The sequence below is a fragment of the Lithobates pipiens genome, unplaced genomic scaffold, assembly GCF_037356315.1.
Source record: "Lithobates pipiens isolate NorthernLeopardFrog02 unplaced genomic scaffold, aLitPip1_a1.2 Scaffold_28, whole genome shotgun sequence".
Classification (NCBI taxonomy): Eukaryota; Metazoa; Chordata; class Amphibia; order Anura; family Ranidae; genus Lithobates; species Lithobates pipiens.
Genome location: NW_027507789.1, coordinates 59,043,500 through 59,060,155, shown reverse-complemented (window position 1 = coordinate 59,060,155; position 16,656 = coordinate 59,043,500). Strand labels below are relative to the sequence as shown.

Below are 16,656 nucleotides of genomic sequence, written 5' to 3'. Positions count from 1 at the left end.
AAATCAAGAGATGACATAGTGCTGGGTGGAAGGTGGGAGCGGTAGCTGGCGGAGTTACCATTTATTTATAACATACTGGTGATTGGTTGCTAGGACCCCCTAGAAAATGATTAAGAAACATTTTATCAACAATTTTTGAACTTAAACTGAAAGAAGATTTCCTTTGATTCACTGCCTGGGTTTCTTTTAGTTGTCTCCTAGGTTTTCCAATGGGCTTTTCTTTTTGGCCATTTTCTTCAATAGTGCAAATGTAATTTATTTGATATAAGAGGTGACAATCTCTTCTTCAGCTAATAATTATTATGTTGTGGGTCTGCTACACACACCTTGTTTTTGTTGTTTATGAATGTGATGCATTATTGAGAAAAATATTCAACATTTTCAGCACCATGAATGAATTTCGTGGAGTCATGAACATAGCAAATTATAAAGCACTGTGGGTGTTATTTACTAAAGAAAATTCCACTTTGCACTCCAAGTGCACTGCAAAAGTGCACATGAAACTGCACCGAAACTGTACTTGTAGTGCAAAGTGGATTTGCCTTTAGTAAATAGCCCCCATTGTCACTGTAAAAACCAACTCACTACAAAAAATTGCTATTGAGCATTGAAAGAAGAAGCCACACATTGTTGAGTAGAAAAGATTTTATTCAAAGCACATTCACATGTGTGTTAGTAAAGGGTTTTTGAACAAACCAAGATTTTTGGTGTATAACAATTTTTTTACATTGTAAAGATCTTTTTTTGGTTAAACAGGCATGTTTCAAAGCATAACATACACAACTCAGGAACTTACAAAGTTCAACTTTGATAAATTGAAGGCCTTATCAGACATTAGTATGTCCAAACTGTGTTGCTATTGCCTTCATCAGAGGGGGCGATGTCACCCCTGTAAAAGCCACATTTTGAAGATGCACACAAATTGGGATTCAAACTGGGGATTTCCCTCCTGATCCCATGCCTAATGTCAACATGTACTAGCTCCCATCATGGGGGATCAATGGACATGTTTTGGGGGTGCAACCCCTTCTTCTCATCTAAATGAGTTGCGAGGAAGGGGTTGCGCCCACAAAACGTGTACATTGATATCCCGTGATGGCAGATAGCACATGTTGACATACTGTGTGCATCTTCAAAGTTTGGCTTTTAAAAAAATTTAAATCTTTTTTTAGAGCAAAAATACAGGAGAAAACGGTACAATTTTTGTGTGTTTTAAATTCTGCCTAAAACATCAATGATGTTCTTCATTTTTTGTTGAACATCATTGATGTTTTCCTTTATATTTTCTAAATCACGATTGCACCCCATTCTCTCCCCGATGAGGATCTGGGTACTTTCACTTGTGAAATGAGATTCTTCTTCCACAACATCCACTTCACCTAAAAGAAAAAAATACACCATGTATTATAAATATGTAGGCATCCATCTATTACCTGAAGCTGTGGTCTCAGACACTCACCTGTTGTGACAATTCATAACCGTCTCCCTCCTCATCCTCTGCTTGTGGTTTTTGGATTTCCACTTCTTTAGGAGGTGGGCGGTCCCTGGTGTCCTCAGATGTCCCGAGTCTTTTCTCCCCTATTAGAATAAAAAATCGGTATACTTAGAACACAGATATTCGCAGGCAGAAATAGGAATATGAAACCTTCCTTGGAAGTGTTGTACAATTGTTTTTGCAGAGTTCCAAGATGAAGAACATTTTATTTCCTTTCTAAAACTGGAATACTTCCCTTTTTTGTTAAAGTATCACACATGTAGAGATCCCTAGTATCCACTGGAGCACCTGGGTGGTACACCCTAAAAAGTTTGTTCTGTTGTTCTGCTGTTTTACTTCAAAAGAACAGTTTGTTTGTGAGTAGGCAGGTACATTTAAAACAAAAAATACAAGGTCAAATTAACAAGGAACACCAACCAACCTCCTTGAGGTTAAAAAATACAAGATAATAATGGTGTTGTGGTAACTTGACACACAAAACGAGAAATAATATTATGGAGAGCACTAGAAAAAAAATGCAGATCTTGATAAAAATAAAAAAAATATATAAACATTATTATGGAGATCTGCCGAAAAACAAAATTAATATTATTCATGAGATCACGAGAAATAATAAAGAAATCAGTTTGTCAGAACTCTGTGTGAATATCAGCAGCAAACCAACTTAATTATTCTAGCATCATCAAGAAGAAGAGAATGCACTGCATTAAACTATTTTAAAAATTGCAGTGTGATGAATGTGCTATATCCATTACGAATGGTAGTTTTACCAGACCGATCGCTTCTCGTATTTTATTAGTATTTGTACCCCTTGAATTTTACACATTTTGTCATGTTACAACAAAAAACTTAAATGTATTTTATTGGGATTTTATGTGATAGGTCAACACACAGTGGCACATAATTGTGAAGTGGAAGGAAAATTTTACTATTATCCACAGGACAACTATTAGTTGTGCACTTCACATATCTGGTCTTTATGGAAGAGTGGCAAGAAGAAAGCCATTGTTGAAAGAAAGCCATAAGAATTCCGTTTTCAGTTTGCGAAAAGCCATGTTGGGGACACAGCAAACATGTGGAAGAAGGTGCTCTGGTCAGATGAGACATTGCTCATTTGAACTTTTTGGCCTAAAAGCAAAACACTATGTGTGGCGGAAAACTTATGCCTTGTACACACGATCAGAAATTCCGCCAGCAAAAGTCCGATGTGAGCTTTTGGTCGGAAATTCCAACCGTGTGTATGCTCGGAATTCCTGCCAGCAAAAGATTGAGAGCAGGTTCTCAATTTTTCAGTTGGAAAAAGTTCAGATCGTCTACCAATTCCGGCACACAAAATTCCTACGCATGCTCGAAAACAATTCGATGAATGCTCTAAAGCATTGAACTTAATTTTCTCCGCTCGTCGTAGTCTTTTACGTCACCACATTCTTGATGGTGATGGTCGAAAGTTTAGAGACTGTGTGTATGCAAGCCAAGCTTGAGTGGAATTCCGTTGGAAATATCATCCAAGTTTTTTCCTGACCACTAGTGTGTGCGGGGCATTACACTGCACATCACCCTGAACACACCATCCCCACCGTGGTAACAGCATCATGTTGTGGGGTGCTTTTCTTCAATAGGGACAGGGAAGCTGGTCAAGGTCAATCTTAGAAGAAAATCTGAGAGTCTGCAAAAGACTTGAGACTGGGGTGGAGGTTTACATTCCAGCAGGACAATGGCCCTAAACATACAGCCAGAGCTACAATGGAATGGTTTCGATCAAAGCATATTCATGTGTTAGAATGGCCTAGTCAAAGTCCAGACCTAAATCCAATTGAGAATCTGTGGCAAGACATTCTCCATCCACACTAAAAAACCTTGATCTGTTTTGCAAAGAACAATGGGCAAAAATTTCACTCTCTAGATGTGCAAAGCTGGTAGAGACATTCCCAAAAAGACTTGCAGCTGTAATTTCAGTGAAAGGTGGTTCTACATAGTAGGGGGACTGAATACAAATGCACACCACACTTTTCACATATTTATTTGTATTTTATTTTTTTAAAACCATTTATCATTTTCCTTCCACTTCACAATTATGTGCCATTTGGTGCTTTTTCTATCACATAAAATCCCAATAAAATACATTTACATTTTTGGTTGTAACATGACAAAATGTGGAAAATGTCAAAGGGTGTGAATACTTTTTCAAGGCACTGTATTATTGGCAGTTCGCTACCCTTGGCAACCCCACTGTGTCCCTCCATGGTCTATGCTGGCTGTGCAGAAATCTGTCCCAAAATATATCAAACTAATTTTAAAAATGCGCCCCCCCCCCAACACCTATTCTAACTAACCTGTGAAAGACATATCTATATACTTACTTATTTTCAGACTGCTCCGGTTGGGTCATCTGATCTCCCCTATTTCAGCCAGCACCAGCTGCAGAGGATTGGAGAGAGCGATTCACAAAGGCCAATGTGTTAGCGGTGACATTACCAATAGGCTTACTTTGGCCTATCTGTTGTCAGCGCTCACTCCTCTCCCCTGAAGCCATCGCTAGCTGACACAGGGGAGCTGGATCACGTAACTGGAGCGGCCTGAAAATAGATAAGTATATACATCTTTCTTAGCCCTTGTACACAGGTTCGGAGAATCTGTCGGAATGAGTCTTATCGGACCGCGTCGTCAGATAATCCGACTGTGTGTGGTATGCATCGGACTGATTCCGTCCGAATCTCCGTCCGAATCTCCGTCCGATTCAAATTTCCAACATGTTGGAAATATTTCCCGACCAACTGGGGCGGACGGACCTAATCCGATCATGTGTAGAGCATTTTGATCGGACCAAGTGCCACGCATGCTCAGATCAAATTCCTACATCAAAGCTATTGGCTACTAGCCTGAATGTAGTCCCATCGTAACGAAATTACGTCATCACGTTCTGAAAGATCGGATTTTTCTCCAACTTGGCCCGACCGTGTGTATGCAACATTTTCGGACACAATCCGTAGGACTAAATCCGACGGGCAAAATTCGACGGATTTGGTTGGAAAAATCTCCAACCGTGTGTACGTGGGCTTACACAGGTTAGGCTGCTTTCACACTGGGGCGAGAGCAGCGTCGGCGGTAAAGCGCCGCTATTTTTAGCGGCGCTTTACCGTCGTTTTAGCGGCGGTGCGCGGGCGCTAGCGGGGTGGTTTTAACCCCCGCTAGCGGCCGAAAAGGGGTTAAACCCGCCCGTAAAGCGCCGCTGCAGCGGCGCTTTGCCGGCGGTATTGCCGCGGTGTCCCATTGATTTCAATGGGTAGCAGCGGTATAGGAGCGGTGAATACACCGCTCCTTCACCGCTGCAAAGATGCGGCTGGCAGGACTTTTTTCACCGTCCTGCCAGCGCATCGCTCCAGTGTGAAAGCCCTCCGGCTTTCACACTGGAGTTAAAGGGGCCGGTTTTTTTCAGGCGTTACACAGGCGCTATTTTTAGCGCTGTAACGCCTGAATACCGCCCCAGTGTGAAAGCAGCCTTAGTGGTTGGTATATCCCCAAATACTACTTTGCCAATCATTTTCTGCATATCAATTTTTCATGGTTCATGTAACTAGCGGTGTGTGTGTAGCGGTGTAGTTTGTTCTAAACGCTGACCCTCTTTCTCATCTCATAAAATTGGGAGACATGATAATGCTCTTCCACATTTATTTCTTTGTTTAATAAATGTAATGTGATTAGCCCTTCGCCCTAAAATCAAATCGTAACAAATATTTTTCTGGTCGGAAAAGATGTATTAGGCAGATGCATCTTCTGGTAAAGTGCGTCATGTAAATGTCTTGTTATTGTTGTCTGTAGGGTAAATCTTATTTTTTCACAATCTACAGGATTTTTGTGCTGGGGATTGGATTTTTCACCCTCTGCTTCTTGATGACTTCGTTGGGTGGCCAGTTTTCAGCCAAACGATTGGCGGACTCTCCATTCACCATCCGGACTGAAGGTTCGTGTTTCGTGTTGGCATATTTTGTATATCACCTCCAGAGATATATCATATTTATGGAAGAGAAGATAAAGGTAGAATATAAAGTGTATTTAATATAGGCATAATAAACAAATGTGCTGATGTATATATACATAAAAAATACTGAATCCCTACCAATATCAACCTAATAGAATTTTAAAGGTACCACACCAAAAGTTTAAAACTCTTATTTTTATTGTACAAAATACTTTAAAAAGGTTAAAATTAGAGATTCATTGATACCATTTTTTTTACTAATACTTTTTTTTTGTATTCACCGATACCAATTTTCCAATACCTATGGAAACTGTTTTGTTTACACTTCAGCTGTCAGCAACGGTACACAGCATTGAAAAGATTTTTACAAATACATCAATTTATTTTTCTTTGCATTTTGCACTTTTTTTTTTATGTGAAACGTGTAAATTTATGTTGAAGGTATATAAAAAAAAATGAACGAACAAAGCAAACAAAATTTTCTTTTAAATTATTAATAGTTTATAAAATAGAAGTGAAAAAAAATTCAGCAGGAAAATAATAATTAAATGGAGGGAAAAAAGGAGTTGATTAAAGCCGATTAGAGTAAATTGAGGGTTAATAAGTGGTTAAACAGAGGAACAATTAATAAAAATGTAAAAAAAAACTTTTTTTTTTTTTTTTACTTGACAGGTTGCTTTAAACTAACATCAGCTGCAGAACAAGTTTATCCCTTTAATCTGTAGATGAAGAAACAGCAAGATACAAAAAGAAACAATGTTTCTTTTTATCTTAGTGTTTCCACAAAATGTTGTTAACCTGCTGTTTGTTTGTTTTTGGCAGATTCAATTACTTCAGCTATCAACAAGGGAACCCCACTGACAGCTGAATAAGTCATCAGTTGTTAACCACTTCCCGACCGCCGCACGACGATGTACGTCGACAGCATGGCACGGGCAGGCATATGGGCGTACATGTACGTCCCTGCCTTCCCGCGGGTCGGGGGCCCGATCGGGCCCCCGCCCGGTGCCTGCGGCGGTCAGTATCCGTGCAGGAGCGATCGGTGATGAGGAGGCGGCCATTCATTCATGGCCACCCCCTCGCGATCGCTCCTGACGAATGGGAGTGAAGCATTGCATCACTTCCTCTCCTGTAATGTAAACACAGGAGAGGAAGTGATGTAATCTCTCCTCCGTGTCGGTATTTTTCGTTCCGGCACCGAGGAGAGAGCATCGGTGAGTTGCACAAGCACTACACTACACAGTAGAACATGCCAGGCACACTCACACCCCCCCTTTACCCCCCGATCACCCCCCCAATTACCCCTGCCCCCCCAGTCACAGTGACACCAATGCATTTTTTTTTTTTTGCATTGGTGTCATTTGTGACTGTAATAACTGTTAGGGCAGTTAGGGTTAGCCCCCTTTAGTTCTAATGTACCCCCCTAACCCCCCCAATAAAGGTTTAACCCCGTGATCACCCCCCGTCGCCAGTGTCACTAAGGCTGGGTTCACATTGCAGCGGTTTATGAGAACGGATGTGATTCGCACCGCACTGCAGTGCAAATCACATCCGATCTCTGCGATTCGAGTTCAGTCATTCGCAGCACCCGCCGCAAATTCGCACGGGACCCTTTTTTTGGTCCGCAGCAGAATCGGATCGCATGGGTGTTCACACCATGCGATCCGAGTTTGCAGATCGCACTGCGATATGCGAACTGATCTGGGGGTGTCATTAACATTTCACTGACACCCCTAGCAGTTCGCATAGGGCAGTGTGAACTGCCGCCGGGAGGCATGCGATGCGGGAACCCGCCGCGGATTCGTGGCGTTCCCGCATCACTCCAGTGTGAACCCAGCCTAATAAGCGATCATTTTTCTGATCACTGTATTAGTGTCACAGGTGACGCTAGTTAGGCAGGTAGGTATTTAGGTTCGCCGCAGCTTTTTATAGCGCCAGGGACCCCCATATACTACCGCATAAAGCCCCCTGATTGCCCCCTAGTTAACCCTTTCACCAGTGATCACCATATAACTGTTACAGGTGACGCTGGTTGGTTAGTTATTTTTTTATAGTTTCAGGGCACCCGCCATTTATTACCTAATAAAGGTTTAACCCCCTGATCACACAGAGGGTGTCATTTGTGACTGTAATAACTGTTAGGGCAGTTAGGGTTAGCCCCCTTTAGTTCTAAGGTACACCCCTAACCCCCCCAATAAAGGTTTAACCCTGTGATCACCCCCCCGTCGCCAGTGTCACTAAGGCTGGGTTCACATTGCAGCGGTTTATGAGAACGGATGTGATTCGCACCGCACTGCAGTGCAAATCACATCCGATCTCTGTGCGATTCGAGTTCAGCCATACAGATAGTATGGCTGAATTCGCGTTGCACCCGCCGCACCCGCCGCAAACTCGCACGGGACCCTTTTTTTGGTCCGCAGCAGAATCGGATCACATGGGTGTTCACACCATGCGATCCGAGTTTGCAGATCGCACTGCGATATGCGAACTGATCTGGGGGTGTCATTAACATTTCACTGACACTCCCAGCAGTTCGCATAGGGCAGTGTGAACTGCCGCCGGGAGGCATGCGATGCGGGAACCCGCCGCGGATTCATGGCGTTCCCGCATCGCTCCAGTGTGAACCCAGCCTAATAAGCGATCGTTTTTCTGATCGCTGTATTAGTGTCACAGGTGACGCTAGTTAGGCAGGTAGGTATTTAGGTTCGCCGCAGCTTTTTATAGCGCCAGGGACCCCCATATACTACCGCATAAAGCCCCCTGATTGCCCCCTAGTTAACCCTTTCACCAGTGATCACCATATAACTGTTACAGGTGACGCTGGTTGGTTAGTTATTTTTTTATAGTTTCAGGGCACCCGCCATTTATTACCTGGTCTCACTAGTGTACCCGTAAATTTAGGGGTGTCTACTTTCCAAAATGGGGTCATTTGGGGGGGGTTTGTGCCATCTTGGCATTTTATGGCCTTCAAAACTGTAACGCCCTTAGAAAGCCTGAAGGCGGTGCTTGGTTCTCAGGGCCCCGTACGCGGCTAGGCTCCCAGAAAGTCCCACATATGTGGTATTCCCATACTCAGGAGAAGCAGCAGAATTTATTTTGGGGTGTCATTTCACATATGCCCATGGCATGCGTGAGCAATATATCATTTAGTGACAACTTTGTGTAAAAAAAAAAATAAAAAAAAAAAGTTTGTAATTTTCCCGCAACTTGTGGCAAAATATAAAATATTCCATGGACTCAACATGCCTCTCAGCAAATAGCTTGGGGTGTCTACTTTCTAAAATGGGGTCATTTGTGGGTGTTTTGTGCCATCTTGGCATTTTATGGCCTTCAAAACTGTAATAGGTAGTGAGAAGTGAAATCAAAAAATTACGCCCTTAGAAAGCCTGATGGCGGTGCTTGGTTTTCGGGGCCCCGTACGCGGCTAGGCTCCCAAAAAGTCCAACATATGTGGTATCCCCCTACTCAGGAGAAGCAGCAGAATTTATTTTGGGGTGTCATTTCACATATGCCCATAGCATGTGTGAGCAATATATCATTTAGTGACAACTTTGTGTAAAAAAAATAAATAAATAAAAAGTTTGTAATTTTCCCGCAACTTGTGGCAAAATATAAAATATTTCATGGACTCAACATGCCTCTCAGCAAATAGCTTGGGGTGTCTACTTTCTAAAATGGGGTCATTTGTGGGGGTTTTGTGCCATCTTGGCATTTTATGGCCTTCAAAACTGTAATAGGTAGTGAGGAGTGAAATCAAAAATTTACGCCCTTAGAAAGCCTGAAGGCGGTGCTTGGTTTTCGGGGCCCCGTACGCGGCTAGGCTCCCAAAAAGTACCACATATGTGGTATCCCCGTACTCAGGAGAAGCAGCAGAATTTATTTTGGGGTGTTATTTCACATATGCCCATAGCATGTGTGAGCAATATATCATTTAATGACAACTTTGTGTAAAAAAAAAAAAAAAAAAAATTTTTTGTCATTATTCAATCGCTTGAGGCAAAAAAATAAAATATTCAATGGGCTCAACATGCCACTTATCAATTTCCTTAGGGGGTCTACTTTCCAAAATGGGGTCTTTGGGGGGGTTTTGTACTGCCCTGCCATTTTAGCACCTGAAGAAATGAGATAGGCAGTCGTAAACTAAAAGCTGCGGAAATTCCAGAAAACGTACCTTAGTTTGTAGATGTGACAACTTTTGCGCAAACCAATAAATATACAGTTATTGACTTTTTTTTACCAAAGACATGTGGCTGAATACATTTATATCACAAAAAATAAAAATCGCAGAGTCAGTCAAATAACTTTAAAAGAAAGCTCTATTTGTGGGAAGAAAAGGACGCAAATTTCGTTTGGGTACAACATTGCATGACCGCGCAATTACCAGTTAAAGCAGCGCAGTGCCAAAGTGTAAAAAGACCTCTGGTCATTTACCGGCAAAATGGTCCGGTCTGAAAGTGGTTAAGGACCCGTTGATAATTGCCAGCTTTTTTATTTTTTATTTTTTTACATTTCAGCTGTCAGTGGGGGAATCCCGCTGACAAAACTAAGCCTGAAAGTATCGATGTCAGTTGGTATTGGTGCAACCCTAGTTAAAATAGAAAAACATCCTAACACATAGGTGCCAATTGTGAAAGATCTGTTATATAAGTTTCCAGTTACAAATGAGCATGTCCCCAGATGGTTATAATGGGGTGTTGCGTGCACGAATCTCCAACATGTTTTGTAGGGACAAAACCGCTTCCTTAGGGAGAACTGACATAGAACTCTGAAAATTAAAAGCAAAGCAAAAATAAACATCACGCACACATATTCATGTACACTGACAGGTAGACACAGATATATTGGTACATATATGTGTTACAAACAATCATACTACCGGTCATAGATATTCAATGTACTTGCAGCTTTAACCAGGAAAGAAGAATCACGACCACTGCATACCAGGGGAAACCAGCCAGATTCTAAGATTTGTAAATGTTAATGAGAGGAAGTATGTAATACTCTCTAGGGGAAAAAAAAAAGATAAAAAATAATAACAAATAATAGTAAGGCTACATGAAAAATAAGACATCAACCCCCCCCCCCCCCCCTGACTTTAGAATCCCTACTGTTCCTTTATTAAAGATGGTCCACAACATTTGAGGGGAAATTGCTTATTAGATTCTGTCCAGAAAGTACAAAATTATGCAGGTACATCAATAAAACATAGTGCTTAATAGGTCACTGAATACACTTTGTGGTATTCATAATGGCCAAAGGATGTTGGGATGTAGTTGGGAAACCCCTTGGGCCATTATGAATACCAAAAAGGGTAATTAGTGACCCATTAAGCACTGTGTTTGTTTTATTGATGTACCTGCATAATTTGGTCCTTTCCGGACAGAATCTAATAAGCAATTTCCCCTCAAATGTTGTGGACCATCTTTAATAAGGGAATAGTAGGGATTCTAATCTCAGGGGACATTGATGTCTCCATTTTCATATAGCCATACTATTATAATTTTTTCAATTTTATTTGTATTTATTTATTTAATTATGTTTTTCTATTTGAACCTTTTTAAAGTCTTTTGTATAATAAAAATTTGAATTTAAACTTTTGGTGTGGTAGCTTTAAAGCCCTTAGGGATTGAGTATTTTTTAGTGTCTTGTATAAGAGGACACGGAACCAGTAAAACCAGTATGAATAATATAGCTTGGAATGGGCTGACTCTAGTCTAATGCATATACAGGTACATAAAATGTGATTCATATGGCAGAGCACACAGGTTATGAAGAATTGTTGGTTACTGGTTTATAATTTAGATGGAATTCACCAAGAATGTAGTTATGTCATGTATTACAGGCAAACCAATCATATTTTGGCAATTCTTTTGTTTAGGTTACTAAATGTTTTAGCTGATGTTTTATACCTATTTCTATTTCTAATATATGTATTTTTTAACCACTTGCCGACCGGCGCACGCCGATGTGCATCGGCAGAATGGCACGGACAGGCAAAAGGACGTACCTGTACTTCCCTTTAAATTTGCTGCCGTGCCATCACATGCGCGCCACCGGCGGCGTGCGCACGACGGTTGGACCCTCCATGAGTCGGATCGCAGGTCCCACGGACTTGATCACCGTGGGGATACCCGAAATCATCTCACGGGGAGGAAGAACGGGATGATGCTAATGTAAACAAGCATCTCCCCATTCTGCCTAGGGACAGTATCACTGATCTCTGCTCCCTGTCACCGGGACAGAGATCAGTGACGCCACACCCCCCACCATTAGAAACACGCCCCAGGACACACTTAACCCCTACACTGCCACCTAGTGGTTAACCCCTTCACTGCCAGTGTAATTTACACAGGAATCAGTGCATTTGTATAGCACTGATTGCTGTATAAATGACAATGGTCCCAAAAATGTGTCAAAAAATGTCTGACTTGTCCGACTTAATGTCGCAGTCATGATAAAAATCGCTGATTGCTGCCATTACTGGTAAAAAAAAACAATCATTAATGAAAATGCCATAAAACTATCCCCTTTTTTGTAAACGCTATAACTTTTGCGCAAACCAATCAATAAACACTTATTGCTATTTTTTTATACCAAAAATATGTAGAAGAATACGTATCGGCCTAAACTGAGGAAAAAAAATTTTTAAAATATTTTTTGGGGTATATTTATTATAGCAAAATGTAAAAAATAATGCGTTTTTTTTCAAAATCGCTCTTTTTTTGTTTATAGCGCAAAAAATAAAAACAGCAGAGGTGATCAAATACCACCAAATGAAAGCTCTATCTGTGGGAAAAAAAGGACGTCAATTTTGTTTGGGAACCACGTTGCATGACCGTGCAATTGTCAGTTAAAGTGACGCAGTGCCGAATCACAAAAAGTGATCTGGTCTTTGGCCAGCAAAATGGTCTGGGGCTTAAGTGGTTAAATAAACAAAAGCTTTCCTATAGTGTACAGCATTGACACAGGTGTAACTGATGCATTCTGGGTTATCTATATATAGAGAGCACAGCTGTGGCCGTTTGCCTTCAGACTATCTTTCTGACTAGAACTTCATACAGAGCCAACTAAATATAGTATATAGGCGGTTGGGAGTACCTACTACTCTGACTAATTTACTTTTGTGTGTGAATTTTCCAGCTTAAAGAGGAACTGGTGTCTGCTCACATAATTTGTAATAAAAACATCTTTGCCATTCCGAATCTTCCCTTCAACCACTTTGCATATTATTTTATATATAATGTGATTCTTTACTTGCCAAATATGCTGCAGAAATCTTCCTCCACTAAGTCTGGCTGCAACCATTTTAACTGTGGGCAGCTGAAACTGTTGCCTGTTCACTTCCTGGATTTACACAGACACACAGCTCCAGCTCTGTGGCTCTCATTGGCCCTCTTATGATTCATCCCCCCTCCCTTCTTGGCAAACTCTCAGAAGTGAGAGAGAGAAAGAGCTGTTCATGATGTCATAAGCCTAGGCTTTTTACCAGACAAGAAACAGGAAGTTGGCTGTATAAAGTATTTACTGGCAGAAATAAAAATTACTATCCAAAGTTAAAACAACAAGGGAAGAAGATGTAATAGATGGAAAATTGAAAAAATAACTGAAGGTCTGCTTTAAGACCCCTTTCACACTGGAGCGTTTTGCAGGTGATATAGCGTTAAATATAGCCCCTGCAAAACAGCTGCTCGATTCACTCCAGTGTGAAAGCCCAAGGGCTTTCACACTGGAGCGGTGCGCTAGCAGGGTATCAGAAAAAGTCCTACTAGCATCTTCTTTGGAGCGGTGAACTCACTGCTTCTCCACCGCTGCTCCCCATTGAAATCAATGGGGCAGCTGTGCAATACCTCTGGCAAAACACCGCTCCGGCAGCATTTTGCGGGTGGATTTAACCCCTTTAGCACCTCGAAAAAGGACGATAAAGTGGCGCTAAAAATAGCGCCGCTTTACTGCGGATGCTGGTGGCGGCTCGGTGTGAAAGGGGTCTTAGCTATTGACCTCTGTAAAGAGGCTTTGCTCTTTAAAAAAGTCTAAAGGCCTATGCACACAATCGGACTTTTTGACAACAAACATGCAAATTAGCTGTTTTGCGGCAACATCCGACCGTGTGTACGCTCCATCGGACAAACTTTTTCAGTTTTCACCTGACGTTTGTTGGCTGTGCGAACGGGCAAACTTTCTGGCAACAAAAGTCCAATGTCAGAACCAATGCAGAATATCAGACAGCAATACAGAATTTGACCAAAGGTGGCGGTATAGAGCAGAAAAACCATGTGATTTGGTGAAAGTTGGCTGAAAAAGTCTTGCCGTGTGTATGCAATACAAGTTCATGGCCGACGCCCTTTGTACAAACTTTCCCGTGGATTTTTGTACAATGTCCGATCGTGTATGAGGCTTAAGATAATAGCCTAGAGAACACACACAAAAAAAAAAATAGATCTCTCTCTGCTGACTACATATAAAGCCTCATACACATGGTCGCACTTTGTACAAACTTTCCCGTGGATTTTTGTACAAAGGGCGTTGGCAGTGAACTTGTAAACTTGTATTGCATACACACGGCAAGACTTTTTCAGCCAACTTTCACCAAATCAGGTGTTTTTTCTGCTCTTTACCATCACCTTTGGTCAACTTCTGTATTGTTGGCTGATCTTTTGCATTGGTTCTGAGAATGTGTGTTTGTACTTTGTACAAAAGTCCTATGGTTTTCTGTACACACGATCGGACTTTGCTCCTTAAGATTACAAGATATTAATACATAATATTTCATAGGTATCTGACAAAACAAAGAAAACATATTTTAAAAAGACCTGGTAGCATGTAATATAGAAACACATTAAATACAGAACTACAATGCATTGCATTTAAAGTTGCAATGAGTTAAAACATATGCCGGAAGCTTTTCAGCTGTGATGAAATTTGAAAGACCACTCAATTTTTAATAGTGATTGCAAAGGCTTTTTTTAAACAACAAACATGTAATGCTTACCCACTCTGTGCAATGGTTTTGCACAGAGCGATCTTTAAACTCCCCTTCTGGGGTCCCCCGCCAGGGCTCTCGGCTCCTCCTATTTTCTCCAAGTGCCCCCATAGCAACTGTTTGCTATGGGGGCACTCGTGCAGGCTTTTTCTTGAGCCTGACTATGTGCTATAGACCCAAACAACGCTGCTTGGCCCTGCCCCCCACTCCTCCCTCACATTATTTGACTCCCACTGCTCTCAGCCAAGCCGGATAATAACCTTATAAAAAGGATGGTGTATAATTTACTTAATATTTAAAGTTTAAAAAAAGGCAATTTATTCTTAAATATCTATATGCAGTGTTAAATATAAATAACCAACTATATGGTTAGGGAGCAAAATCTCTAATCCACTCTGAGAATAACAGACAGAAGAGATAGATATACTGTATATATTACCCTGTTTCCCCGAAAATAAGCCCTACCCCGAAAATAAGCCCAAGTTAAAGTCGTTGTAAAAACATATAATCCGTTTCGTAAAAAGATTATATAATGTGCAATGTGTCTCCTTTTGTAACTTTATTGTGGAAAATACTTTATTTACAACACTGCTGGCGATCACATGACCCACCAAAGAGTTTCTTCTCTCCTAATAGATGACGTCAGTGGCCCTTCCCTTGGCAGCACTCAGGGAAGAAGCGCTCATGTGGGTCACGTGAGCGCCCAGCAGCGCTGTAAATAATGTATTTTCCATAATTAAGTTACAAAAGGAGACACACCGGACATTATATAGTCTTTTTACAAAACAAATTACATAATTTTACAATTACTTTAACCAATGTTTATTTTTGGGATTACAGAATGTCATAATGTGTACTTCTGAGCTGACAGGGGACACAGGAACTTAAATAGAAAATTATTGTTTTATTCCAGGTTTTTTTAGAAATACAAATGGGTAAATGATACAGCACAAGCACTATCATGCTTTAAAAGATCAGTATATATATATATATATATATATATATATATACAGTGCCTTGCGAAAGTATTCGGCCCTCTTGAACTTTTCAACCTTTTGCCACATTTCAGGCTTCAAACATAAAGATATAAAATTTTAATTTTTTGTGAAGAATCACCAACAAGTGGGACACAATTGTGAAGTGGAACGAAATCTATTGGATAATTTAAACTTTTTTAGCAAATAAAAAACTGAAAAGTTCAGCGAGGATCTCTGAATGATCCAATGTTGTCCTAAATGACTGATGGTGATAAATAGAATCCACCTGTGTGTAATCAAGTCTCTGTATAAATGCACCTGCTCTGTGATAGTCTCAGGGTTCTGTTGAAAGCGCAGAGAGCATCATGAAGACCAAGGAACACACCAGGCAGGTCCGTAATACTGTTGTGGAGAAGTTTAAAGCTGGATTTGGATACAAAAAGATTTCCCAAGCTTTAAACATCCCAAGGAGCACTGTGCAAGCGATCATTTTGAAATGGAAGGAGTATCAGACCACTGCAAATCTACCAAGACCTGGCCGTCCCTCTAAACTTTCAGCTCAGACAAGGAGAAGACTGATCAGAGATGCAGCCAAGAGGCCCATGATCACTCTGGATGAACTGCAGAGAACTACAGCTGAGGTGGGAGAGTCTGTCCATAGGACAACAATCAGTCGTACACTGCACAAATCTGGCCTTTATGGAAGAGTGGCAAGAAGAAAGCCATTTCTCAAAGATATCCATAAAAAGTCTCGTCTAAAGTTTGCCACAAGCCACCTGGGAGACACACCAAACATGTGGAAGAAGGTGCTCTGGTCAGATGAAACCAAAATCCAACTTGTTGCCCACAATGCAAAACGATATGTTTGGCGTAAAAGCAACACAGCTCATCACCCTCAACACACCATCCCCACTGTCAAACATGGTGGTGGCAGCATCATGGTTTGGGCCTGCTTTTCTTCAGCAGGGACAGGGAAGATGGTTAAAATTGAGGGGAAGATGGATGCAGCCAAATACAGGACCATTCTGGATGAAAACCTGTAGGAGTCTGCAAAAGACCTGAAACTGGGATGGAGATTTATCTTCCAACAAGACAATGATCCCAAACATACAGCAAAATCTACAAAGGAATGGTTCACAAATAAACGTATCCAGGTGTTAGAATGGCCAAGTAAAAGTCCAGACCTGAATCCAATTGAGAATCTGTGGAAAGAGCTGAAAACTGC

General features: G+C 41.1%; 1 protein-coding gene across 4 annotated transcripts in view; it reads left to right on the top strand.

Moving 5' to 3' along the window:
- MGAT5B (alpha-1,6-mannosylglycoprotein 6-beta-N-acetylglucosaminyltransferase B) overlaps positions 1–16,656 on the top strand; it is a 301,610-nt gene that overhangs the window by 137,804 nt on the left and 147,150 nt on the right. For all 4 annotated transcript variants that reach the window (XM_077459277.1, XM_077459275.1, XM_077459276.1 and 1 more), the window contains exon 3: positions 5,344–5,456. In XM_077459277.1, the coding sequence (XP_077315403.1) occupies positions 5,344–5,456 (113 nt within the window). The remainder of the gene's footprint in view (positions 1–5,343; positions 5,457–16,656) is intronic.